The sequence below is a fragment of the Scomber japonicus genome, chromosome 3, assembly GCF_027409825.1.
Source record: "Scomber japonicus isolate fScoJap1 chromosome 3, fScoJap1.pri, whole genome shotgun sequence".
Taxonomy (NCBI): Eukaryota; Metazoa; Chordata; class Actinopteri; order Scombriformes; family Scombridae; genus Scomber; species Scomber japonicus.
Genome location: NC_070580.1, coordinates 14776730 through 14804121, shown reverse-complemented (window position 1 = coordinate 14804121; position 27392 = coordinate 14776730). Strand labels below are relative to the sequence as shown.

The 27392-nt window shown below is 39.1% G+C and overlaps 2 protein-coding genes across 2 annotated transcripts in view; both read left to right on the top strand.

Moving 5' to 3' along the window:
• Window positions 1-9897, top strand: part of LOC128355777 (arf-GAP with coiled-coil, ANK repeat and PH domain-containing protein 3-like) — a 54712-nt gene extending 44815 nt beyond the window's left edge. The window contains exons 13-26 of the mRNA XM_053316125.1: window positions 101-201; window positions 413-524; window positions 637-869; window positions 1197-1266; window positions 1393-1487; window positions 1652-1872; window positions 2017-2109; window positions 2340-2432; window positions 2863-3086; window positions 3632-3741; window positions 4371-4481; window positions 4959-5020; window positions 8899-8948; window positions 9592-9897. Coding sequence (XP_053172100.1) covers window positions 101-201; window positions 413-524; window positions 637-869; window positions 1197-1266; window positions 1393-1487; window positions 1652-1872; window positions 2017-2109; window positions 2340-2432; window positions 2863-3086; window positions 3632-3741; window positions 4371-4481; window positions 4959-5020; window positions 8899-8948; window positions 9592-9660 — 1644 coding nt within the window. The 3' untranslated portion in view covers window positions 9661-9897. The remainder of the gene's footprint in view (window positions 1-100; window positions 202-412; window positions 525-636; window positions 870-1196; window positions 1267-1392; window positions 1488-1651; window positions 1873-2016; window positions 2110-2339; window positions 2433-2862; window positions 3087-3631; window positions 3742-4370; window positions 4482-4958; window positions 5021-8898; window positions 8949-9591) is intronic.
• A 3359-nt stretch (window positions 9898-13256) lies between these two features.
• ube2j2 (ubiquitin-conjugating enzyme E2, J2 (UBC6 homolog, yeast)) lies at window positions 13257-22861 on the top strand. Its single transcript, XM_053316372.1, has 7 exons — window positions 13257-13384; window positions 17478-17608; window positions 19303-19343; window positions 19492-19594; window positions 19677-19815; window positions 19911-19991; window positions 20082-22861. The coding sequence occupies exons 2-7, from the start codon at window positions 17478-17480 to the stop codon at window positions 20370-20372; spliced, it is 786 nt and encodes a 261-aa protein (XP_053172347.1). The 5' UTR covers window positions 13257-13384; the 3' UTR covers window positions 20373-22861.
• Window positions 22862-27392: the final 4531 nt, after the last annotated feature.

Here is a 27392-nt window from a genome sequence, read left to right as displayed (position 1 = left end):
AGACGAGATTCATGCCGTAACCTGTCCTTCCACACCAGTAATAAGGAAGCTGATTTGCTTATTGTAATTCACATGTAAAACTCCTCTTTGGCATTGACAGGACTCTCTGACAGTTGTGGTGGAGGACCTGAGGCTGTGCTCAGTCAAACCATGTGAAGATAATGAGAGGAGGTTTTGCTTTGAGGTGGTTTCACCCACTAAGTAAGTTTGAATATGTTTTTGTATCAAGTTTCATCCAAATTAATCCATTATGAAAATAACTTTTTGATATTTTACCAGTATGATTTTCACTTTGCAAATTAGTTGTTACATATTAACATTTGTAATTAACTAACAAGCTAGTTAATTGTAGATATAGGATATTAGAGAGTCATGGGTCAGTATTTTAAAGTAGGCTTCTATACACCTGTAGGAGCTGTATGCTGCAGGCTGAGTCAGAGAAGCTGCGACAGGCATGGATCCAGGCAGTCCAGGCAAGCATCGCTTCTGCTTACAAAGACATAGCAGACAACTATTACATTGAGGTATGAACACACTCTCTAGTCTGGTCAAAGAATAAGCTTAAGCCCTGCAGAAACTTGGTCACATGTTGGTCCAGGGTTGCTACAGAGTCACCTGTTCCCTTTGTCTTTGCAGCGTTTGGACCGGACAGCCTCACCCTCCACCAGCAGCATTGACTCTGCCAGCGAGCCCAGAGAGAGGGGGGAGAGGGCAGATAAGGGAGTTCGGGGAGGAGGAGAAAGCTTGCTCCAGAGGATACAGTCCCTGCCAGGAAATGAGCTGTGCTGTGACTGCGGCCAAACTGCTCCCTGCTGGGCCTCCATCAACCTTGGAGTGCTGCTCTGCATTGAGTGCTCAGGGATCCACAGGTAAGTGCACTTCACCAGCCCCCCAGGATTTCCTCTGGTGCTCCCAATAACCAGTCCAGTTTAGTTGAATAGAGCTAATTCACATTATGAAAGCCTTTTTTAAATGTTAGACTGGGTGACTATTAGTCATTTGAAGTCCCTTTTCTGTCATCAAACACAACACTGAGAGCAAAGCAGGCAGATAAGGAGTACAGGTGGGATGTGCTACTGATGCCTGCCACCCCTGCAGCAGGAATGGAAGTGTTCAAATCTTGTGGTTAAATATAAACTCTTCTTATCTTTCAATTGCTTGATATAATCTTACTTCTTGTTTTTTGTCTCTTTCAGGAGTTTAGGCGTACACTGTTCTAAAGTGCGTTCACTAACGCTAGACTCATGGGAGCCAGAATTACTCAAGGTGCATCTCCATTTCCCTACAGCTTCTTCTGTCTGTGGTGTGCTTTTTCCCACTAGAGGTGCATTTTTAATTACTCTTGCCTACATGCTGTTTTTTTAATAGTCTTTTTCTATTTGTTTCTTCTAGCTAATGTGTGAATTGGGAAATACTGTGATCAACCACATTTATGAGGGAGCCTGCGAAGAGCTTGGTGTGAAAAAACCTGGACCGTCCAGTTCAAGGTAAGTGTTTTAATCCAGCTGGAGCATTTAGCAAATAATCAAGGATAGCAACATTCCCATTCCCATCGCAGCCCAAATTGTTCTTCCATCACTCTAGTCAGATAGTGATCTCTATATGTCATGTCAACATGTAAAATTGTCAGTTTATGATCTTTTCCCTACAGACAGGAGAAAGAGGCCTGGATCAAGTCTAAATATGTGGAGAAACGCTTCCTAAAGAAGATGAGTGGGAGCGAGGCGTTGGTGGAGGGTGAAAGAAAGTCCCGACCCTGGACAGTGAAAAAGTGCCACAGACACAACAGCTCCATTCGGGCCCCTAACAAGGCCCGCAGGAAATACCACCGCTATGAGCCCGGTAGCGCCTCACCTGCAAATCTCTCTGCAGGTCAGTGTTATGAGTATGGATGCCATGCTTTCTGTGTAGTCTATAATCTTAGCTCAATACTCATAACACTTTTCATTAGATTGTACTAATAGACTCCGAAGTCCAGACTGAAGTAATCCTGTTCTGATCTTTGTCCTTTGGCAGCAGCCGCAGCAAAGTTTCGCCGAGACTCCCTGTTCTGTCCAGATGAGCTGGACTCACTTTTTTCCTACTTTGACACTGGCTCTGGTCCTCGCAGTAAGTCCACTACACATCACATCAGTACAATTGGAGGATGATAAGTTTGCATGCTGATCAAAACATAATTTAGGACATTTCGAGATCATTCCATGATTATTATTTTTTTGACAGGTTTGCTGTTAATTGTGCAGTTTTACCAGTGATGGTGGTGTGTGTTTATGAGCAGTTCATTTATATCCTGTGTAATGATTAACGTGTCCATGGCTTGGCACTGCTTGGCCCCGCAGGTCTCAGCAGTGATAGTGGCCTAGGAGGAAGTACTGATGGCAGCACTGACATCCTGGTTTTTGGCTCAGTGGTGGACAGTGTCACAGAAGAAGGTCAGTTAAGGACATGTGCTGTGTAAAAAGCCCACTTACTACCATGTATGTTTCGTCATCACTCTGCAGTATATCAGTGATCTGATACATCACTTTAACATGTACTTGTATTATGTGGTGTGTTTTCACTGTTTACTTTTTAAAACTGGTATTAAAAATTCCTGGCCCACTAAATTAAGCTGATAAATAAAATAAGATACAAATACACAGCTATAATGTTCTCTGGTCCAGTAAGAAATCTCTCTAACTGTGAACTGATTTGAACACATACACTAAACACATAAATCATTTTGAACTTTGCATGTTTAAGTTGGTTTTTGTGCAAGAATCATATATAAATAGGCCAAGACAAATTCCATAAAGATCATAAAAATCACCATAAAAATCACTCCTCGTCCTACACTTATCCTTTTGCCCAACCGTCCCTCAGACGAGGAGTCAGAGGAATCCTCCAGTGGTGAGGTGGAAATCGAACAGGAAGTGTCTTCAGACCCCGAGGACCCAAGAGAGCTCCACCCTGGTGCCCTCCTCCAACGATCCTCCCGCTTACACAACCTGCCACTCATGGCGGAGGCATTGGCGCACGGGGCTGACATACACGCTGCAAGTGAGGAGGAGGAGGGGAAAACGCCACTCATTCAAGCTGTGATTGGGGTGAGGCACTGCATTTGTTCTACCAATCAGATTGTTTGAATTGATGTCTACTAAAAAGATATGAACCCTTTATTGGACAAATAACTATATATGGTAACTTCCGTGAACATCCAAATAACCTCCCCGTGCCTCTCTGTGAGGTTGCAGAACCATGTGGATTTTTTATGGACTTTTTGTTTTTTGTTTTACCCTAGACCGGCAAGGAACCTTATATGGTAACTTCATTGACCTTAATGTATTACATAAAAATGAAACATTTTGAAAAGCACGTCACAAAAGCAAAAGTCATGTAATATCTCCCAGGGTTGAAATTTTGAATTTCCAAGTATTTCAATGAGTGCCCTATAAAGGGTTAAAGTGTTATGGGGCTTCCTAGGTACTGAAGGTGCCCCATCATAAAGTTAAATCAGCATAACCATGAGTCTGAATAATAGCCATAAAAATCTATAGCCATAAACAATGATAAACAAGAAGGAAGTCTACCGCATCCACTTATTGTTACAGTTTAACAACAAATAACCAATAATTAACTGTCTCTCTGACAGGGCTCTCTGATAGCTTGTGAGTTCCTGCTTCAGAATGGAGCCGATGTGAACCAGAGAGACATGAGAGGGAGGGGCCCTCTGCATCACGCCACCTACCTGGGTCACACTGGGTAAGAAAGGCCTTCAGGGTATTAGGAGCATATTATGTGCCTCTGTTTTCTCTGTGCCTCGTGTTTCACCCTGAATGTCATGAAAATAAAATGTAGAAACTGTGGTGTTAACAAATCGTATTTAACTACTTCTCGTATCTCTATGGGGCTGTTTGAGGAAATCATTTTCCTCTGAAACACTAACTGAAACGGCTCGCAGCCAAATTTACCAGTGGCTCTAACCCTTGATCTTTCTTTGCTCATAAGTCTACAGTTGCTCCAGCAATAGCAATGAGAAAATGCAGGACACAGCGTTATCAAAGAACTGAAAGATCTTTGCCACTCTCACTGAACGACCTATGTAGAGACTTGTCTCGCTGACAATGTGGTTTTACACCACATGCTGTTCCACAATGTTATTTTTAATTATTTGTGGGGCAGTTAAACAGGCCATGAAACCAGATCTTTAACCACAGACTGAAGCACAGAGAAAATGGTACTATCTATCCACATCCATCAGTTTATTTTTAAAACTTTCCTTTCCATTTTATTCCACATGCATTTACCCATTTATTGCCTCACAGTTTATCCAGTGGTGTCAATAATCCTCCTGTTCAGCGTTCTTTTCTGTGTATGTGTCTTCTGCACAGCCAGGTGTGTCTGTTCTTGAAGAGAGGAGCATCACAGACAGAGGTGGACGAGCAGGGTCATGACCCACTAAGCATCGCTGTCCAAGCTGCCAACGCAGACATCGTCACCCTGTAAGCCATCCTAGGTCTTCTCAGACCTGAACACTTCTTTTTGCAGTATAAGCAAGTTCATACATTGCTAATCATTCATTGCTTCAACTGTTGAAATGTATTGAGTGATTGATCAAGAAAGTGCCTCAAACAACACAGAATATTCTGCAATTAATTTAATGTATTCCTTCAATTTAAGATGGGACTAAGATGGCTTAGTGTCATTTGTGTCAATTTCCATATTTTTAAATGACTGATTAACAGTTTTTTTTTAATTATTTGACCGCACTGTTATATTATCAAAATGTCACTTGAAATGTGTTGTGTAGGAACAAAACAAATCTAAATATAAGTAAATAGAATTTTATTATTTTAAAAGCAGAAGGTAAATTATCTGCATTATATCACTCATTGTTTGTGACACAATTTTGTCTTTATTCTCTCTTTCTCTCATTCAAAACTCCTTTCCTCTTTCCTCTGCCCCACTCTGTTCTTCAGATTGCGTCTTGCGCGGATGAACGAGGAGATGCGAGAGGCGGAGGCCCCTTTGGGACAACCAGGTCAATACCACAGCAGCAGCCCCACTGAGCAGCAGTATAGGAAGTGCATCCAAGAATTCATTTGCCTCACTATAGAAGAATGCTAGTGGTCACTTATGTATCCAGGAGCATAACTTGTGCTCTCTCTCTCTCTCTCTCTCTCTACATATATATATATATCTCTATATGAATATACACTGATCGTCCACAACATTGAAACCAACTGCCTAATATTATGTAGGTTCCCCTTGTCCTGCCAAAACAGCTCTGACCCGTTGAGGCATAGACTTCACAATGCCTCTGAAGGTGTCCTCTCATATCTGGGACCAAGACGTCAGCAAAAGTCACCTGATAGTTTCAATGTTGTGGCTGATCTGTGATATATTCCTCCTGACTTGGAACCTAAAATAATCATATAGGGGAAGTTGCCCCTAGACACTGATCTCAAGTCTTTTACTTACATAGATCAAGACTTGTGGGTAACTTCTTGGGAACAGGGTGTCTGAAGAGAGAGAGAGAGAGAGAGAGTCACTGGCTTACTGTGGGGGTGCCTCGTGCCATAGGGAGACCCCTGATGGACCTAACTCCACTGACAATACAGTCATCACCTCCATTTTTACTGCATCGCCACTACATTTCTTGCTTGGCATTTTACTCGGCACCACCCATGCAATGCTCGCTACATCACACACAAAGTAAAATGACATCTGCTTTTTGGTGTTTTGTTAACAGAGTTATCCTCTAACTTATGTGGCGTGACCTCTCATATGAGGGTGTGGGTTTACTGTTGCCTAACAGCTCGTACCTCTGAAGAATCGCTGCATTAACCCTCTACACTTTATATCTATCCAGACCATCTATGTACCCATCTCTTCTTAATTGGAGATGTAAATATGCATATTTAGAAGTTATATGGGTAATCTTTAAACTATGTGCTGTGGCATGAGGTGAAAAAAATGGTATTTGTTCCATTATTATAAAAAGTAGAGTAACTGACAAGCTACAGTGTAGGTGGGCAAAGTAGTTAACTGTGTATAGAGCGGAGTCAGGAAGGAAAATAAAATATAAAACTGTGACAAAAATGCTGAAGGGCTTTCAGGGGAAAATACCCTTGCCTGCTTTGTAAGATACTGTGTGACATGAACGATTGAGTGAGTGAGCGAACAGGAGAGTAAATGAGTGCATGTGTAAAGAATACTGAGAGACAGAGTTAAATAATATGCTATTATGATACATTATGTAAAGGAAAAAAAAGAAACTGTGCACTTTTCCCATCTACAGTATTATAATTTTGTTTATTTTCATTCAGTTAGTGTGGCTCTTTATTTTTTTTTACATTGTTTTTGTCCACTCGAGTTACTGTCTATCTAGTCTATTTTATTATTTTATTTCTGTCTTTTTATTTATGTTTATATCCCCAGAGGACTAGTGCAATGCATTCTTGAGTGCAGTTCACATCTGCATTTCTGTTAATGATTGTCATTTTAGTATGAAAGCATGAATCAGAATTTATGACAGGAAGTCTTTATATATGACATCATGGAATAACACTCATAAAAAGCATTTTGCTTTCATTTTCTCTTTGGACCAGCCTTACAATATATACATTAATCAGCATTCAAAAACAATGATGGCTTATTAAAGGAAGTTCAAGTTATATATTCTGTTTTTATTTTGCTAATTGCAGTCGCTCATTGTTTACTAGTGAGGATGAGAATTGGCTCAATGGTGAAGGTGATGTGCAGACAAACCAGGGCAGGAAGAACTAAGTCTTTGGGCAGTGCAGTTAGTATGAAAGCATGAATCAGAATTTATGACAGGAAGTCTTTATATATGACATCATGGAATAACACTCATAGAAAGCATTTTGCTTTCATTTTCTCTTTGGACCAGCCTTACAATAAATACATTAATCAGCATTCAAACACAGTGATGACTTATTAAAGGAAGTTCAAGTTATATATTCTGTTTTTATTTTGCTAATTGCAGTCGCTCATTGTTTACTAGTGAGGATGAGAATTGGCTCAATGGTGAAGGTGATGTGCAGACAAACCAGGGCAGGAAGAACTAAGTCTTTGGGCAGTGCAGTTTAGGGAGTGTATAGAATTGGATTTGCATTTCACCCATAAACAATTTTTCTGGTTACCACTCTTTACAGAACAAAGGTGACTTCATGGTTAAAAGACCACAAGTCCATTTATACTGTAAATACTCATCCATGTTACAGTAGCTGTGGTGAGATTATGGAGCACATGTTAGTGCAGTTTACACACGTATGGGGGTGAAAGGACTCATGTCTTCCCTTGCTGGTCAATGCTTACAGTAACCTCTGCATGCTTTGCCAGGATTGGTTTTGGGAAGGTCAAAATAATTTGCATTCTTAGCATGATAAGATATTTTTCTATGGTTTGATCACTTTGTGCAGTGCAGTCCTGTGAAATAAGCATGTACCACCTTGACCCCTCTGGTGTCAGATGTTCCTTCCTTTTTGCACCTCTCTGCCATTCACAAACCAAATCTTTAGTTTATCATCATCATTTCTTGGTCTTTGGTTTGGGTTTTTTTTGTTTGTCAGTTGTTGTTTTTTTTTTTACAAATGCTTACAAACAATAATTTGAATTATTATTTTTGTAATGTTGTGGTTTTATTTTCCTCTGCCAAAGACTTTTTAAAGGGAAAGTGTCTGACATTGTTGTATGATATCACCGTTTTAAAAAAAAGCTTAAACTGTTCAGAGTAGATACAGCATAGTCTTACCATGCTTTGTGAAGTGACAGAGTGGTAGAAACACTGTTGGTGTACTCATGTTCAAAAGAGGTTACAGAAATTTGACTGACCTGAGTTCAATGTACTGCAAGTAGAACCAGTCTAGGGGGTTATGTGAAGCTACTGTGACCAAACTGTTAAGGGCCTTCGTCCTAGCGGAAGTATTAAATGTTTTGTCTATTGTGTTTATTGACATTGGAGTGGTTAAAGGTGCTGTCTCAAAGCAAACATGCTGTAAATAGAACACTTGTGTATTTTAACTTGATGCCAACTGCCTGCCTCTCATTCAATCACAGATCCTGACTGTCTGATCTGTTTTATGTTTGTCTTTTTATTCTCTTCCAAAACAACCTGTCAGGCAGAACAGTAACACTGTTTCTGCACTACATGGAGGTGTTCTTCTGTTCACTGACATTTGGATATCTTTGGAATACTTTCTTCCTTGTCTTTAGAAGCACTGAGGGGGGGAAAAAAAAGGAAAACAAAGTGCATACAATAAAACTGAGAAACTCTTGATGAACTAACCCTGCTTCCTGCTTTTGGCTCTCATTTCTGTTTCCTGTCACCTCACTTGTGTAACATTCTCTCAACATCACAGCAATACTTTGAAGATGTTTAAGATAATTGCTCTAAATTATGAATTAAGAATGAATGCACTTCTAATTGTTTGCAGAAATATAGCTGTGTTGAAACCATTGCTAGGTGTTGGGAGAATGCTATTTTTTTTATACATACTGAACCGGGTGTGTTTTTTGGTCTAAAACAAGCTTTCGGGTTGCACTTGGCTTATTCAAAGTGGTAAAATACAGTGAAACATAATGATAACAACTATAAGGGAGGTGCAGACTGTAAACATGATTTTTTCATATGCTATTTAATGATCACTTTAGTCTTTAGCGTATCAAATAGTGTCTGAGTTTCTAGCCTGTAGCAGCAACACTGTGCCTTGAATAATTCAGTGTCTCCAGTGTGTAAAACATTTATATGATCTCACAAGCATCATTACACCATCACTGAAAATGTTCTCCCATGCCAGTAATGTCTAATTCCTCGCCTTACATTGAAGAAGGACAGCAAATATCCAGCTGGGAAAATGAACACTGACTGACATATCATTGCTTTTGTTACCACAGGGGTTGCCACAGGCAGCAGAAGTGTAAAGTCCAAGGATGTTCGGGATAGAGTGAGTGAAGCATCCTAGTCCATCTTACTAAGGGACTAGTGTGATACTGTGACTCTTTTTGCTCTGGTGGTGTGGGTGAACTTTTTAAGGTGTCTTGGTCTGTCACCCTTCTGTCTTTCACACTGTGGGAAAATATTTGGAGCTATCTCTGTGAATATTTTTTGCCCTCTTGGGTAGACCCAGGATAGAAGTGAAATGGACAGGATGCTCACCACTCCCTCCTTTTAAATTCCTAATTTTCCATTTTGCAAACTAACCCTGATTCTCATCAAAGCAGGTAAGCTTTCAGAGGAATGTGCATAAAATAAACATGTCTGTTGGAGCTTTTCCTTCTGCAAAGATACACTGCCTGGCCAAAAAAAAAAGTCCCTACACAGCTGTTCAGTCCCAATCCCTTGATTCAAAGCTAAAGGTGGTCCAACTAAATATTAGAATGTGTGACCTTTTTTTAGGTGGCAACTTCTTTTTTGGCCAGGCAGTGTATAAACAAAAGCTATGAAAGAAACAAAACTTTTCTTTTTCGTCAGTGGGGCTTTTCTCTTTCATGGGTCCATGAAGTGGTGTATCTGCTTTGTCCTTCAACAGTCTCCATAGTGCTCTGCAGCAGAAAAGACCCCCTTGACTTTAATATCCCCTGTTACAGGTGACATCCCCTGTGTTGATGTCTTTCGCGAGTTTTCTCTCCTCGCGTCTCTCCAGCCCGAGAAATTGAGGAGGAGAAGCATACAGTTCAGCCGCTGCAAGACGCCATAGTGACCATTGGCCGCTACATCATGTGACTATTCTTCAGCCACTTTGGAGTAAAGAGGGAGGCAGCTATATGCTATTTTGTTGTTGAGAGCTGCAAGTATACGTAGAGATCAGAACCTGCAGGCAGTGGTTATAACAGCCTTGTCATTATCCCCAATTGACAGTGTAAATATATTGGATGAAGGCAAGGCAAGCAGCTTTACTTATATAGTGCATTTCATACCCAGGTGCAACTCAATGTGCTTTACATAAAAACAAACATTTAACAGAATTGGAAGCTTAAAAACATACAATTAAAAAAAACTAAAAACAATTATAGTAAAAAATTGGAAACATTAAATGTGTCATCTCAAAAGTATATATTTCAGATCGTTTATTTTCACATGTTATTTCAGGTGACCTGACGGCAGTTTTAATAATAAATAATAAATAATAATTTAGTAATGAAATGAATGAAATATATGCTAATAATTTCAGTTTGCTATTTTTGTAGCATGTCAGAAGATCTGCGAGCACACCATGTTGTTTTTAAAGCGGTACTCCTCAGTATTTTAGTATTGCACTTTAACAAAGTTGGGTCACTATCAAGAGAACACAAAAACTTTCTGGTAAATGCCCACCACACCTCTTCTGTTCAACTATACATACAAAACAAGTCCTGACTTGAACTGTTGGCACTGTGCGACAAACAAAATGTCACACAAAATGTCACACATACCATACCATTACCAATGACATCACAAACAATACAGACTAATAAAAACACATGTAAGGCTGTCTTCACAGGCTGAAAAATAACTCTGCAGAGTAATCTGAACTTCATGTGCAAAACTAAACTGGTGATTAGTGTTCTGTGTAATTTAATTTTGTCAATTGCAAATCTCAAACTGTTTTTCAACTTGTGGAAGAAATAAAATGTAAAAAGTAAGAGAAAAGTAAACAGCCATAAGGAATGTTTTGTGTGTGTGTGTGTGTGTGTGTGTGTGTGTGTGTGTGTGTGTGTGTGTGTGTGAGCAAGAGACTTTATGCAGCAGGAAATGTCATTCCAAGTCACCACCAAAAAGGCCTCTGAGATGGCTGAAGAGAACATGCAGAAAACATCCACAGCAGGGTTATTATAGTTAATGATAACTAAAACTAAAACATCCACAGCAGGGTTATTATAGTTAATGGTAACTAAAACTAAAACATCCACAGCAGGGTTATTATAGTTAATGATAACTACAACTAAAACATCCACAGCAGGGTTATTATAGTTAATGATAACTAAAACTAAAACATCCACAGCAGGGTTATTATACTTAATGATAACTAAAACTAAAACATCCACAGCAGGGTTATTATAGTTAATGATAACTAAGACTAAAACTAAAACTAGCAGTGAAAAAATAATTTCATTAACTGAAATAAATAAAAACTACAATGAACAATGCAAAACAAAGTAAAAAAAAAAAAAGAATTGCAGATAAAATCAGATTTATTTCCCTTGTCACAGACTATTTAAAGTTCTATTTTTGATTTAGCTCCAGGTGATAATTACTGAGATCTGCTGTGGGATGAGCATTTTTAATGGTTAAAGAATAAATTAATAAAATGGCTTTGTACAATATGGTACCTTCAATAAACAATGACTTGATAAACCATATTTGGTGTCATGCATTATTTCATCCTTTTCCGTTTCTACAAATCAAGGCTTTTTTCCTAATACCCTGAAAAACTAAAACTAAATATTACACTTCTTGTCAATTTTTTTTTATTGTTGCCGTTGTTCAATATTTATGAGGCTATTATTCTGTCAGGGTAATTTAGATTCACTAAGCATATGCCTCAGTGTCTCAATGTGAGACATCACGAACACATATGTGGGTTATGTGTGTGTATATACAGTGGGATAAATAAGTATTGAACATGTCAACATTAAATGTAAATGCATTTCCAATGAGGATATGCACATGAAACTTTCACCAGACTTTGGTATTAACTCAAGAAATCCACTCATATAAAGAAATCAAAACATTAAGTCCATAGTAAAGTTATGTGTAACAAAGTGAAATGAAACAGGAAACAAAGTATTAAACACGCTAACTGAAATTGATTTAATCCTTTGTAATGACAGCTTCAAGAGGCTGTGATGTGATGCTCCCAGTATTTCATAGGCTTGTCCAAATGTTGCTTTAACCCTTATATACTGTTCAGGGTGAAATTTGACACAGTTTTACATTTGAGAGCTGTAAAAACACCCTAAATACTTTTTAATTTTATCTTGGCATTTGATGAGTCCTCCTAATGACCCAGGATAAACCCATATTTATAAGAAAATGTAAAAAAAAAAAAAAAAAAAAACTTACATTCTTCACATTTACTACAATTAATGTTTTTTTTCTCATAAACACAAACTTTAAAAACTGGATAATAAACTCTCTCAGCTCTCTGAAAGCTTCATTAAGGATTCATTTTTCTGTTGATCTGTAACTGATGATGACTAACATTCTGACTCCCTGGAAGGTAATCTTGCGAGGAGTTCCTGTGTGTGGCTGGTTGAGGGTGGAGTGATGTTTGAACTCCTGTTTGATCTGGAGTTTGTCCCACATCCAGATCATGGCCCCTATGGTCCTTACTGGAAGATTCAGACATTTTGAAATACATCTATAACCAGTCCCATTGAAATGTTTTGCAACAATCAGGTTGCAAAGGTCTTGGGGAAACGTTTTGCTTTTACCCATCATGAGATACTTCACCTTGGTAACAAAAAACCTTTTTATAGCTCATCAATATGTACTAACCCAGCTGATATTAACTTGAACTGATAGAGGTAGAATTACTGTCTAACTACTTACAGTTTTCAGCTGGTTCCTTGCCTTTCCTTGCCTTGGTGTAGTGCCTTCTTAGTGTGTTAAATACTCTTTTCCTGTTTCATTCCACTTTATTAGGCCTACACATAACTTTATTTATGGCCTTTGATGTTGTGATTTCTCTATATGTGTGGATTTTTTTGAGTTAATACCAAAATCTGGTGAAAATTTCATTTCACCAGATTACACAATACATTTACTGAAAAAAATGTTGACAGGTTCAATACTTACTTTTCCCACTGTCAGATACCCTGGCCTATGAGTACATAATCATTTCTTTCAGGTCAGTGTCATGGCTAAGCAGCAATTCAGCCTAAGCCTGACAATTAGCCTGGTCCAGGTTAGTTTGCCAGCATACATTGCCATGGTAACTGAGCTTGAACTATGCTGATTTTGCTTTATGTAACCAGATCTGCTGGAAAATTAGCCAGAAAAACGAAATAAGCCTGTTTTATTTGGTAATCCTTCTGTATGGAACAGGGCCCCGACAGAGAAGACTCAATGTCTTGGTGATCACTATTTACCATAAATGTAAGTATGTATGAGTATTACGATCCTAAATTATTTCCATGTTAGTTTAACAATGTTTTATATTTGGACTGTTTTCATAAGATTAGATCGGTTGGTGTCAGTAACGCACTTTCTAGCACATTTTTCCATCCGCTGTTAACACTAATGAAGAAGAAAACCGGAAGCGTCAGTTTCACTCCTGCTGCTGCTGGCTAGCGCTACGTTGGTGTCATCGTCTTATCGGTTTGGGGTTTGACAACAGAAACAACAGCCTTATTTCGTGTCCAGCCACGAATCCCTACTTCCATTGGGGTCTCTGGAGAGGTATGTCCGTACTGTACACGCCCTGCAGTTCGTAAATGTGAGAGAAGTGCGGCTCAGTTCTCGTTTGTAACACAACTGTGTGTGCTAGCCGCTGCTAACGCTAGGTAGCTAAACATAGCTGTGGCCTACGCGAGCCGCTGCTGGCTAATAACTACGTCTACACAGGCAGAATAGTATGGATGCCATGTTATTAGCAAAGCGTATACTGTCATTTTTGAGCTGAAAGTTTTCCCCCAACTGTCTGGTGTCTATCTAATAGCTAATGTGTCGATCTATTTAGTTAGCCGGTGATTTAACGTGAGCGGAGCGGATTAGCCTGAGCTAACGTAAGTTGCATTAACACTAAGCAGCCTGTGTTATTTATTTAGGAAGTGACACTTACATCATTTCAACTCTGTTACAGCTCACGTAGTTAAAGATAATCAGCTGTTTCCCACGTGACAGCTGGCTATGAAAAGTTATGTCTAGCGCAGAAAGGGGAGAGGGGAAAAGACATAAAAAAGTGCGTTTTTAACACACTGATGTTATCTCCATTTGTGAGACTTGGCCATGTTTTCTACTGGAATGTTTTTTTTCCAAATTACTTAAGATTTTATAGAATAATATTGTCAAGTTACACGAAAAACAGAGGATGCTCTCCTAAAATGTCAGTAATGCATCGTTGTTTCAAATTATAGTCAGATTGGCCTAATTAGACCTTCTGCAGGCTGATCATACAACTAGCTGTAAATATTATTCCAACAATATGTTAAAGGGAAACTTCACTGCTTTGAATACAATGTTTTCGTAAGAGAAGGTTACTTATGTAGTATAAAAGTGCAATTAAACCTGAAATTAGTGCCTTATGACAAGAAAGAACTGAGAGAGAGAGAGAGGGTGTAGATTCCCCATGTCGCTTTTAAAAGCTAAGCCTGCAACAACCAGCATGCATTGTGCACAGTCCCATTCAATCAGCTGCTGATGGTGTGTTTAAAGGATACAGGTGGGTTTCCCCAGCAGAGGCACATTTAGTTAGTAGCATTATATCTCTAATTTTGTGGCTTTTTTCCTTTATATTGTAATGGTCTGCAAAGATCATTAAACAAACACTGCGTAGGAGTTAAATATGTGAATCATTGCAAACTTTTTGAGAGCTAAACATAAGCCAAAATGCTGTCAGAGCTGCTGGTGGGCAGTCAGAAAACCTAAGAGTCTGCTTTCTTGGTTTGGGAAACAAATTTAGATGAAAGTTTGGAAAACTGCAAGCAAACACTGTTGCTTTTATTATATATATAAAGTCAGGTTTACCAAAGCACTGGGAAATTTGTTGCAGCACCGAATTTTCAGTTCTGCCTTTGTTCTCTCTGAAGATCCTCACAGAGCACTGGATGATGCAGCGTATACCCCAGCTGTGACGGCTTGCTTTTGGCCACCACTGTACCGTAGCTCTGATGGTCGCTTCCTCCTCCACACTCTGTTGAGTGTCTGATTCCATAGGGGTATATTCAGCCTCATATTTGTAATAGTGGCGCAACACCTTTGCTCAAGCATTATATTGTGTGTAAAGGTTGTTTTTGGTGTTGGATTCAGCTTTTCTGTCCACCTGAGGATCATTTGGTTGTTGTCGCTGGAATCACAGAGAAACTTTGAAGTTTGTGTGTCAGGCTGCAGCTGTAACGTTGCTCCGTGGTTGTTTCCTCCTCCATTAACATGCATCCCGGGTGATCCAATCACAAGTGGGCAGCCGAGACACATTGCTGTTGACACCTGTCTCTATTATGTGTCTGACCACTTGTGTCCGGATTTCATTGCTGCCTACGTCACTTCCACAAGAAGGTCAGATGGCCCCATGTATAGTTATTACATCAGTCAGACTCCATATTTGTTTTAGTGAAGGCTAAAAAATGTCAAGAACTAAGCGACATGAACAGGCTATTCCAACCGTTCAGGTTACTCCAGCAAGTAGGGCTGCAACTAACGTTTTTTTTAAAAAGCGATTAATTGTTTGATTATTTTTTCGATTAATTGATGAATCTGATTTTTTTTTAAAATAACTTTCACCCCTTCATTCAAAAACAGAACATTATTCAAATTGAAAATGCAAAAAAGTGCACAAACAGGTTACTGCTTGAACGTCCCTGAGCTGTTAAAGTAATATTAAATTATACATTTTAATTAAAAAAAACAACTAAATGATGACATCAGATAGCTTTAACAAAGAATCCAAGTGTATGCTATACAAAAAGATATATTTTCTGTTGTTTAAAGTGGCCTGAGCTGTCAGAACAATAAGTAATTGATCAATAATAAAGAAAAAGGATTTGTTTCAACATTCGGTGGCGGTTCTAGTCTATAAATATATAATATACAAGTTATTTTATTTATCAGGAATGATTACATATTGCTAATAAAAAAAAATGTTTAAACTGTATCACACACATAAAACACACTTATAAATCAATATTATCCATCCCCATAGTGTCAACCAAGAATCAAGACTAAACCAGTTCACCGTGGTGGTGTACAGACTGATTTGATATAGTTTTTTTAATGATTTCACAAACAACCCAGAGAAAACACAACAATGCGTCTGTGAAACTACAGATTCACTGTATGAAGTGGGATGAAGAATTTATTTACTTTTAGTGTGACTGATTTTCATTTTTGCATCATTAATTTACTGTACAAATTAGGTGCACTAGATTCCCTCCTCCCTCAGGCTTTCAATGAGAGGACCTGCCCCCCCCCCCCCCCCCCCCCCCCCACCTCTGACTGTGAGATCTCAGCAGGCAGGTATTTCAGAAAATAGAATAACACGGTTAATGATCCACATGATAACATTATTAAAAGACGTGGCGTGCATGTGTGCACCTGCCCTGTGCCGCCCCCGACTACATGACACACAGTGCTCTCACACCTTAGAGCATTTTGGCCACACCATTTTCTCTGCCTCTCCCAGCTTCTCATGTGAATTAAACCACTACGTGACACAGTGAACGTCAGTAATAACCATCCTTAAGAATAATTAATAGCAATATTTTCATTCCAGGCGAGTTGCACTGATGTACCAATATGGTTACAGCATAACCTTTTCCTGGAAATGAATACCGCAGTTAATCATGAAAAAGAGTAATCGTGACATCCCTAGTCGCGGTTAGGGCCTTAGTGTCTGCTTTTCCTTAATGCTCGCAATAGTATGGTAGGTGTGAGTTTTTGTAAGGCACACTTTTGACGGTCCTTGAAGGCAACACTACAGAACATGAGGAAACGTTGTATTTTAAGGCAGGTCAAAGTCTGACAAATGGTATTTAGCAGACTTTATTCCTTTATTACAGGAGGGCAGATTAAAGTTTAATGTCATTAATATAATTCCACTAACATTAAAATGACAGGAATCAGCATGAAAACTGCTGAAATGAATCCTGTGTTAACCCTAACACCTTAATCATTTTGGTTTTAATTGGATCAGACAACTATTTATTGACAATTTACAGATTTATATAATTCATTGATTAATTACACAATACTCAATCAGTTAATTATTGATAGCAATCTTATCTCTAAAATACAAATGAGTCTGTTTACTTCCAAGTATCAGGTCATGAAAACATAGATATGCTAACTGGAGCATATTATATTTTTTACCAGTACCTACTAATTTACATCAGCAATCAGGTGACAGCAGTAATGGCAACTAATCTGCTCTGCTCCACTAAAAGCAAACATGAAACTTGACAGTTATAGCTTTCCACAGGCCAATATGATACTATCACTATACGTACTGTTTGTATTTATTGTGTATTCATCAAGTTTCATCGACAACCGTGGTGAAGCAGTGGATGAAGTATCTGACCCTCATACACTCACAACATCATAAACAGCTAAACACCTCACACTATCCAAATACAAAACATTCATAAACTAAGCTGAACTGGCAGAAAGACAAACAAATCCAGAGTTCAAATGCCTTCTGCACAAGAAGAATAAACTTTGATTGCCTAGTATTGTGAGCAAGTAAATCTTGATTGTGGTGCCACTGGGTATCGGTTTGCTTGGGTACCTGCCATTTTTTTAACTATTATGTCTTTCTTTTGCATGTCCTCTAAATCCCCAGATGAACAACAACGGGAATAAGAGAGCTCCAACCACAGCCACTCAGCGACTTAAGCAGGATTACCTCAGGATAAAGAAAGACCCCGTGCCTTACATCTGTGCAGAACCTCTCCCCTCCAACATCCTAGAATGGTAACGTCTCCATCCTCGCAAGGCCTGCAGCTAGAAATCCCCACCGGACAATAAGTGGCATTTCAGTGATCTAACTTTGAATTTTCATGTAATTGGTAGAGTTAAAACAACCACCACCAGCTATCACAAAGGTGCCTTAGTATATTTTCCCCAGATATCCACAGTTTTAATAGTTAAAACTGTCTGAATTCTGATTAAAAAGTGAAAAATCTTAGTTTAATTTATATTTAGTAATATGTTGTACTGTTCCTTTAAGTATCGTGCTATATCAAACTATCTACTGTTTTTCCCAGGACTTCTTCTCTGGAAAAACAACCTTCCAGTGAAAGTCTATGTGTTCTGTAGAATATCCGGGGTAACTGGGCCATTGTTTCTAAAAAAAACCCACAAAAGTATGTTTTCATTTGTTGTGAGTGCTGCAAATGAAATTCCACTCAGTGTATTGAGATTGAGTCAGAAGTCTCAGAGACATGTGTAGAAATTCAGACCAAAAAACCCAACTAGCTCCCGAAGATACTATGCCAGGCAATAAAATACAAGGATACAAGGAAACAAGGAAATACAAGGAAAATTACATATAATAAATGAGCTCATCTTTGTGAATCATGCCACCTTAGATATAAATAGGGATTCCTGGGAATATCCTGGATTTAAAAGGAAAATTAGTAATATTCGCTCCTCCATGGAAAATCTTCATCTCCCAGCTTGATGGCATATTACATCACTGCCATCAGATCTATAAAAACCTGTTACCTGTAAAAGAATGTCCTCCTTGGTTTTCCACCTAAGGGCTTTAAACTGAATTGCATTCACTGTGAGTAATCTCATATTTTAAGTTATGATTCATAGTAATTTGTTTATGGTTCAACTCCTTCAAGATATATTTACAAGAAATGAGTGACTGCATTTGTTTTTCTGAGCGGAAATCATTGTGTATTTTAATGAACGTGACCCTCAGCTATTTTATTTTACCACAATGTTGTGTATACACTCCTTATCGGTCCCATTTCATTCTTTTCCCTGGAACTGTTGTTGAGTTATGTTTAATTGTCACTCTCTTGAACTTAAGCGCACTCTTATCTCAGACTCATCAGTGTTGTTAAACAAGGAACAAAATAGCTTGGTCAAATTATCGCCAGCCCACACAGTCAACAAATATTCTACTTATGACTATACACATTACTAATCAGTTTTTATTTAATGTGTTAAACCAGATAAATCCTGTTGAGATGGAAAACCTCTTTTGTGTGAGAAAACTGCCCATGACATCAGTCAGATAAATAAAAATATTAAAAATGGCTGAAATGAGCTGAGAAGAACTGAGGAGTCAATTACTATAAAATGTTATTGAATGTTGAAAGAGATCAGATTTCTCTTAATTGATTTTTCTTTTGCAGGTTAGTCAAAGGTTCAATCCCAGATCAGAGCTTCATCAGATCAAAATGTGCCCTTTTTAGATGTAGCTCTTTTGATTTTAATTTTGTATAAAGGTCTTGATGATGTTGCAGTTGTATGATATGTATCTTTACCGCCAGACCACCCGGATAACCCTGAAAACGTAGATTTCAATCAGTGGAAAAGTACAAAAGAAACATTTAGATAACACTGAACTGACTGCCGGCATAGGAAAGCACCAAAACTCTTGATCTTTGTGAAAACATAGCAGTCACACAACTCTTTTATGTCTTTTCCAGGCACTATGTGGTCAGAGGTCCTGAGAAAACTCCATATGAAGGTGAAACTGGCAAACACTGATGTAACACATACATCTATTCTTAAGACAAGTTGTTTCCCTGCTGATCTCTCTTGTGAACATTATCTTATCTGATAATTGAACATACTTTTTCTCCGTGTCATGTCATATAATATATGTGTATTTGTAGGAGGATATTATCACGGGAAGCTCATATTTCCTCGGGAATTCCCTTTTAAACCACCAAGTATCTATATGATAACACCAAACGGGAGATTTAAGTGTAATACAAGGTAAGAATGTTAATTTTATTGCATTTTAAAGTATATTATGTCACATTGCTCCTCAGTTGTAACTTTCCCTTTTGCCCCACAGGTTATGTTTGTCCATCACAGACTTCCATCCAGACACGTGGAACCCTGCGTGGTCCGTCTCCACCATCCTAACAGGTCTGCTCAGCTTCATGGTGGAGAAAGGCCCCACCCTCGGCAGCATCGAGACCTCTGACTACACGGTGGGTAAAAAACAAGTGACGGAAAAGCTTAGCACGCCATGGTGAACGTACCGCGATGTCTCAAATATCTGACACGCTTCTCATTCTTCTTCCAGAAAAGACAGCTGTCAGCCCAAAGCCTGGCCTTCAACCTCAAGGACAAAGTGTTCTGCGAGCTGTTTCCTGATGTAGTCGACGTGAGTGCATGAGCTCTAAATTGCAGACTTTTTCTCCTTTTTTTTCACAGTGCTCTAATATTCTTCCATCTCTTTCCATCCCTCCGCCAGGAGATGAAGCAGAAACAGAAGGCCCAGGAGGAGTTAAGCGCCCGCACTCAGCCCCTCCCCTTACCTGACGTGGTGCCTGACGGTGACCCTCAGCACGCCCACTACGGCCTCCCCGCCCTCAACGGAGGTCCCGTCCCGCTCGGGGCCGCCAACCCCGCCCCTGGCCTGCAGCAGGCCAATCGCAACCATGGACTTCTAGGTGGCGCTCTAGCCAACCTGTTTGTGATTGTGGGCTTTGCAGCGTTCGCCTACACAGTCAAGTACGTGCTGAGGAGCATAGCCCAGGAGTGAGAGAGGCTGGTGTTGTAGGGCATCGCTCCCCCTCAACAGGGGAGCCAGCTAGTGGACTCCACATTCTACAAACACACTACGTGGGGAGGGATGTTCAGTCCTGGGTTATACCTCTCCACCACCACCACCACCACCATGGACTTTGGAAGACAGAAACTCAAAGCCGACCCACCCAGGAAGGATTGAGAGCAGGGGGGAGGTGGGAGTGGAAAGGAGTGGCAGTGGGGCCGGGGGATTGGAGGGGCTTATTAAAACGGTTGTGATCCACTCTGTGCTTCAGTGGTTTATGTCAGTAATAGGAACAAACTTGGCTCATGGGTTGTGGAAGAGTGTAGAACAGCAGCTGTGTTGTCCCGGTTTTCACAACAGATAAAAAAATCTTTGCTGGCGTGAAATAAAACACACCATTCTGCTCCTGTACAATAATGAATATTACTTGTAAAAGCTTGTTTCTCAATTACAGTTCATGATCATTTATTAGATCATTAAGACTCCTCAGGTTGTGACTCTGATTTATTGTTAGCCTGTGGCCATTGTTGCAAAGCCAAGTGTTTTCAGAGAGAAGGGGAGTACCACAAATAGCTGCTCTGTGGTGATCCCAATCCATTATGTGCATTAGAAGTGACCCCAACTTTAAAGGTAGAATGAGTAGGATTTTCCTAAAATAAAAGAATGAAACAACATATAGACTCATACAAATGTAATCCCTCTCAGTCATCACTTATGACCCACTAGAAGTGTGTAGTGTTGTCTGTATCAGACCCTGCCATCTGCCTGTATTTTTTTTTTTGTTTTGCTGTGTTCAGGACATTTCTGGGTGTCAACATTTGAGTAGTGGGTGTGTAGACTCCAGCCAACAGCATGCAGGGTGTGAGATCGGGACTGTATAAAAATGTAGCTGCACTGCAGCGTAGCACTTCTGGTTGTTGAGCTGGGAAGGAGGGACCAACTTTGAATGTTGTTTACAAGCCGCAAAACAAACAAATCTGCTCATTCTGCCTTTAAAAGTGCAGTGTGCTGAATTTAGTGGCATCTAGTGGAAGGGACTTGATAGAAATTGAATATAATCATGAGTAAGAGTTTAATTAGTGTATAATCCCATAAAAGTTCAAATCAATGTTTTTTGTTACCTTGGAATGAGCCCCTTCTATCTACAGAGAGCAGCTTCCCTCACTGCTAGATGCCACTAAATCTTACACCCTGCCTCTTTAATTTGACATATGTTTTTTGGCAGTACTTCAGTTTTGTCTTTATACATTTCCATGGAATAGCTTGAAGGCCTCACCTTTCAAGAACCGGTTTTACTACCTTCAATTTTGCTTTATCACTGGTGGCTTTGAGTATTTCTGCACTGGGTATATCTATCTGGGCAAGAGAAATGTGTTGCTAGGGATGTGTTGGGCTCCAGATCAAATGAAGCACTTAATTAACAGACAAGAGGTGGTTGGCGGTCAAAAGACCACAGTGTCAGTGGCAGGCCTATATTCCCTGAGATCTATTATGTGTTTACATATTTTAAGCACAACAGGACCTAATTGAAACTGCAGACTGTCGACAAACAGGACAGGAGAACAGGCTTTATGACTGTGTAGGATGAAATGAAAAACAATGGATGAGCCAACTGCAAAAACAATATGTACAAGTAGTATTATATGCAAATATGTTCCAGAAATAGTATGCAGTAACACACGTCAGTACTTGTAGGTTATGTAATCCACCAGAGCTTACTGCTGAGGACCCCGGGCCAAGAGACATAGTCTTCCTAGATCAGACAAGTGTATTTATGTCTATGTATCTCTACATATATGAAGCATATAATCAACCTGGCGTGTCAGTCTATGAGACAGCTGCTGGTATGAGTCCATAAGTTCCTCCAGTCAACCCATGAGCCAAGTACTGAACCCAGTGTCTGCACAGAAGTAGAGACCAGTACATTTTTTTTAATTGGCTTAGCTGACCAGTATAGCACTGCTCTATATAGGTCCAAATAAGAAGACATGAAAAGAACCAACCTTTTGTTCTGTATATTTTTCTTTCTTTCTTTTTTTGTGTTTTCTTTATTTATAGATAAAGCCCCGGCTTGTCTGTCATGGTTCTGAGGAAATGTCTAATGTTTGCTGAGCAGGGCAGAGAGGGCAAACAGACACCTACACACACACACAAACACAGGCCATGGCCCAGGCTCACGTGATTGCTGATAATTTACTGTTGTGCATTGCATTTAGTAAAGATGGTTCTACTGTGTATCTGATGTTTCAACAAAATAATGGTCTGGAAGCAGGAGATTTGCCTTTCTATTGCTCTTCTTTTCTTGACACCATCTTTAAAACAAAAAAACAAAAAAAAGACACTGATGATGGGAGTGCGTTTGTGTGATTATACAGCAAATGCCTACATTTCCATGCTTCAGTTAATCTTGTGTGACATTGTATGTTTTCATAGTAAATGCAAATAAATCACCCTGCTCGGCAGGGCATTTTAGAAAACAATGTTTAATCTTGCTTTTACCGAGGTCAAAGTTTTATTTTCTTGAGAATCAAGATAACTTACAAAGACTTTAATCTTTGGTGAGATACGACATCAATTAACAGGCATGTGTTGGCGCTTACTATGCTGGCACCGAACCGTGTTTACCTGAAGCGATGCTTCCTTGGAAGTGGTGAATCAGCACGTGACATGACCGATCACGCCTTAATGGGGATCGCTTTAAAAAGCGAGACAGCCACTAGTGTACTATTTCAGTCAATCGATGAGAAGAGCAGAAGTTAGTGTCTTGAGTAAGTATTGGTTTCATAGGCTTATCTCATTCTGATTATTGGAACATCCATCATCAAGACATTTTTATTTTCTTATGTTGAATATTTGACGTAAGGCTTTTTACTGATATTGTTTTCGTTTTTCTTATGCTGCAGACTTTTTCCTCAGTCATCTCTATATCGTGTCTCTATATCACCATGCTGGTCAATGAAGAACTCGAGTGCGTGGTGTGCTGTTATCAGTATTCCCGCAGCGAGCGCATCCCCCGGCTCCTCCACTGCAATCACACTTTCTGCGCCCCCTGCCTCGAGAAGCTGTCCCAGCTGCAGGGCGCCATCCGCACCGTCTCTTGCCCTATGTGCCGCTGGATCACCTGCACTCGCGCCAGCCTCACCTTGCCTGGATCTCTGTGGGTCAACACGGAGATCTGGGACCAGATAGAGGAGGAGGAGCGGCAGCAGCGCGAGGAGGACGAGTCGCATTACGCTAACAGCGCTCAGTTCAGGGAACCAGCGCTGTAAGTGAAATGTCTTTGGTATTTTAAGAGGAGCTGCAGATGTGTCATATATGTAAGCATCGATCCTGAACAACCTGTCTCTGTTTCTCTACAGTCCCGACTCAAGGAAGTCCGGCTTTATGGGTGCACTGGTGAAAATGTTCAGCTGCGTGCTACTTCAGGGACGAGAGGTGGAGGGCTGCTGATACTGAAACATTCCTGTTCATCATGTTGAACTTGTTGCACTTGATGGATGTGGCAGCGCGTCCACTGTGAAGGACTCAGTGTGGACAACAGGCCTGCGTATGTCACTGCAGCGGCTGTTTTGACTCTATAAAGACATGTTTGTGTGGGACTGGAGAAAGGACTGTACTCACTGTAAGTCAACGCGTCTAAACTGTGAACGCGCGCGCGTGTAAATAAAACTGTTGTATAGTTTATTTTCTTCAAACTTATGACCATTTTTAACAGCAAAATATCCATGAATCAATATTGAATCAATCCTTTCCTGAAGCTAACTTTAATGTGAGGAGCTGATTCAAATGGTATATGGTTGATGCATCTTGGGTATATACTAATTATTTATATGGTGTATTAAACCCGTTTGTCCTAGATCTGGTATGGATCTCTCGAAGTAAGCCAATTTATGTCGGCAAGTTTATTTATATTGTACATATCATTGATTTATTTTTACTGTATATATCAATGAATTGAAGTATACATTTCCTCAAAGTTTTTTCAAAATCCTGAATTCAAAATTCAGATGTATTTATGTAGTTTTATTAAATCATAATTTAGTTTGATTGTTGACTTGACTCCTGTGTTTATGGTACATTTGTACACATTTCCATAATCTGTTCCATCGTCTGTTTGGGATATCATGTTTTGGTATCCACAGATGGGCACCATTTTAATAAAAGTTGTTTAATAGTATCTCTTCATTAATGTCTAGTCTTTATTTGTCCATATAGTTCAATTCACTCTGCCAGGTGGAAAATCATAAATGCACACCTGTATTATTATTATTATTATTTAGTTCAGTTCAACATATAAAACAATACACAGACCAAAAGCAAATGTCATTGTGTGTATTTTTTTTTCTTTTAAAACTAAACAACATTGACGGCCTTTACAGATTTATTTAGACTTCAGTTACTTTTAGCAATTCACCAGACACGGTAAGCGTATTACAATATGTTACTGAATACGTTACTACTATGTTTTACTATTTCACCTTGAGTACTGCTTATCTGAAGAATTTCCACAACCACACACTAACTCAAACACAAATATAAAACACACTCTACCAATTTATCATATTTAGATTTAGACTATGTACGATAACAACCCCGGGCGTGAACTTTATGGTGTCCCAAAAGTGGCACAGGAAAATAAATAAATGGCCAAGATTACTTAAATAAATTAATTAATAAAGAAGTGCTGATTCAGTGTGTTGATCAGAAGTATTTCAGACACTAGTTGCTGTGATGTTTCAGTATTTACAGACCAAACTGACCCGACTGACAGCAGTAGGCCTATAGCCTATTGAACAGTTGAACATGCATTAGCGTCATAATAACTACGAAAAATAACAAAAAACATGTTTGGAGAAATTTTATTTGACACAGGATTTATGACTTGTAGCTACCCTACTATACAGGCAGCACTTTGGCCAGCACGATCCTGCCCCTGCACCCAGTGATACCCTCCACTCTCCGTCTTGCTGTTAGAACCATAGGTTAGATCGGTCCTTCCAATGTTTTCGACTTAATCACTGGACATGCTGACATGATGCTGAGCAAGCAATGAGCATTGAGAAGGTGACCAATCAGTGGCCGGCAGTCTGTTGACGTCACATTTAGTATCGGCTCGGCTCGCTTGGAACCTCAGCAGAGCAGGTATACTAAAAAAGTACCAGCCGGGTACCAGGCAGAGGATAGATAGAACATCATGTTCTGTCTATCGCTCTGGTACCAGGTACTATCCCTATGGAAACGCAAAAGAAATTCAAGTCGAGCCGAGTCAAGTGGCGTAGTGCTAGAACTGTCAAGTGGAAAAGCGGCATTAGATTTAGATTTAGCATTTAGATTTAACATTTACATTTATATTTATATTTAGCATTTATATTTATATTTATATTTATATTTATATTTATATTTAGCGTTTAGATTTAATATTTAGATTTAAGATAAGATAAGATACATTTATTGTGTGAGTGTCATCACTTTAGCATGCTTCTGATTGGAGAAACAAGATTGGAGCAACCGTCCCCTGTTGCAACTGTCCCCAGTCTCCCCTACAATAAAATTATAAACTATGAAAAAGGACCTTAAAGTGCAGTTATAACATATATATATATATATATATATAGCCTACAACAATAAAATTAAAAAACTGAAAAAAGTGCAATTATAGTGCAGCATTGTACAGTGTGACTGCAGTTGGAATGAAGGCCCTCACAGTCAGATGCAGAGGGTGAGAGGTGTTGTCCATGATGGAGGACAGTTTGGCCAAAACCCTCCTCTCTCCCACCACCTCTATGGGATGCAGGGGGCAGCCACAGACTGAGCTGGTCTGTTGAGTCTGTTCTTGGCTCACTCAGAACATCCCCCTACCCAACACACCACTGCATATGAGACCATGATGCCACCACAGAGTCGAAGAAGGTTCTTAGCAGTGGCAAAATGTTGATGTTATTTTCAGTGAGCAACTTTACAAACGGCGCCTCATACAGTATGAGCACAGATCTGAAGAATAACATATGATGATGCTTTGTTTGACTGTGACTGACACAGAGGGGAAAGTGCAATCGTAAAATTAAAAAAGCTCCTGCACGCTGTCTCGCGCACTGCTATATGTTTATTGAATTACAACCAACGTATCCGTCTTCTCAGTGTTTTCATGTTTCTGGATTTACTTAAATATGACCCTTACATAGAGAGTTTAATGGTAATTTGTTGAAAGTGAAGAGAATATTTTCATATTTAGGAAATTTTTAACATATTTAAAAAATGTGAAAAATATGTATTCATCAAATGAAAATGTCGCATAGCAACTAAAACAGAAGCATAAAACACATTTTTAACCCTCATCCTACCAATGTATTTAACACATATGGCCCTGGGGACCCCAAGAATAAACTATGGAAACAAACAACCATCATAGCATCATAACAATATTATTTTTGGGTAGTTACATCTAATTCACATATAATATGATAATAAAGACTTTTCTTTAATACAAACTGCAGCTTCTATCTTAAGTACAGTCTTTCCACAAATCTTTCATGATGACTGACAGAAAGTATACCTATGTATATATATATATATATATATATATATATATATATATATATATATATATATATATATATATATCCCCTCCTACCAAGGAATCCCAAGGCTATCATAAGCCAACAGTATACTGACACAATGGCATTAGATCATTTTGTTGATTTCATCATCCATGATAATATCCACAGAGATATCTAAGCAAATACATAACATGTATGTATATATATGAAGTGACCAAAGACTGTACATATTGTATACTATGTACATGTATGATATGCATATGAATATATAATATTCAGAGGGGAAAAAAACAAAGACAAAACAAAAAAACCCCATAAAAATCAGATCAGAAAAAATAATTACTAAAAAACGGCTGGTCAAAGATTTATTTGATTTATAACAGGGATGTCAAACATACGGCCTGTGGGCCAGAACCAGCCCGCTAAGGGTTCTAATTTGGCCCACTGGATAACT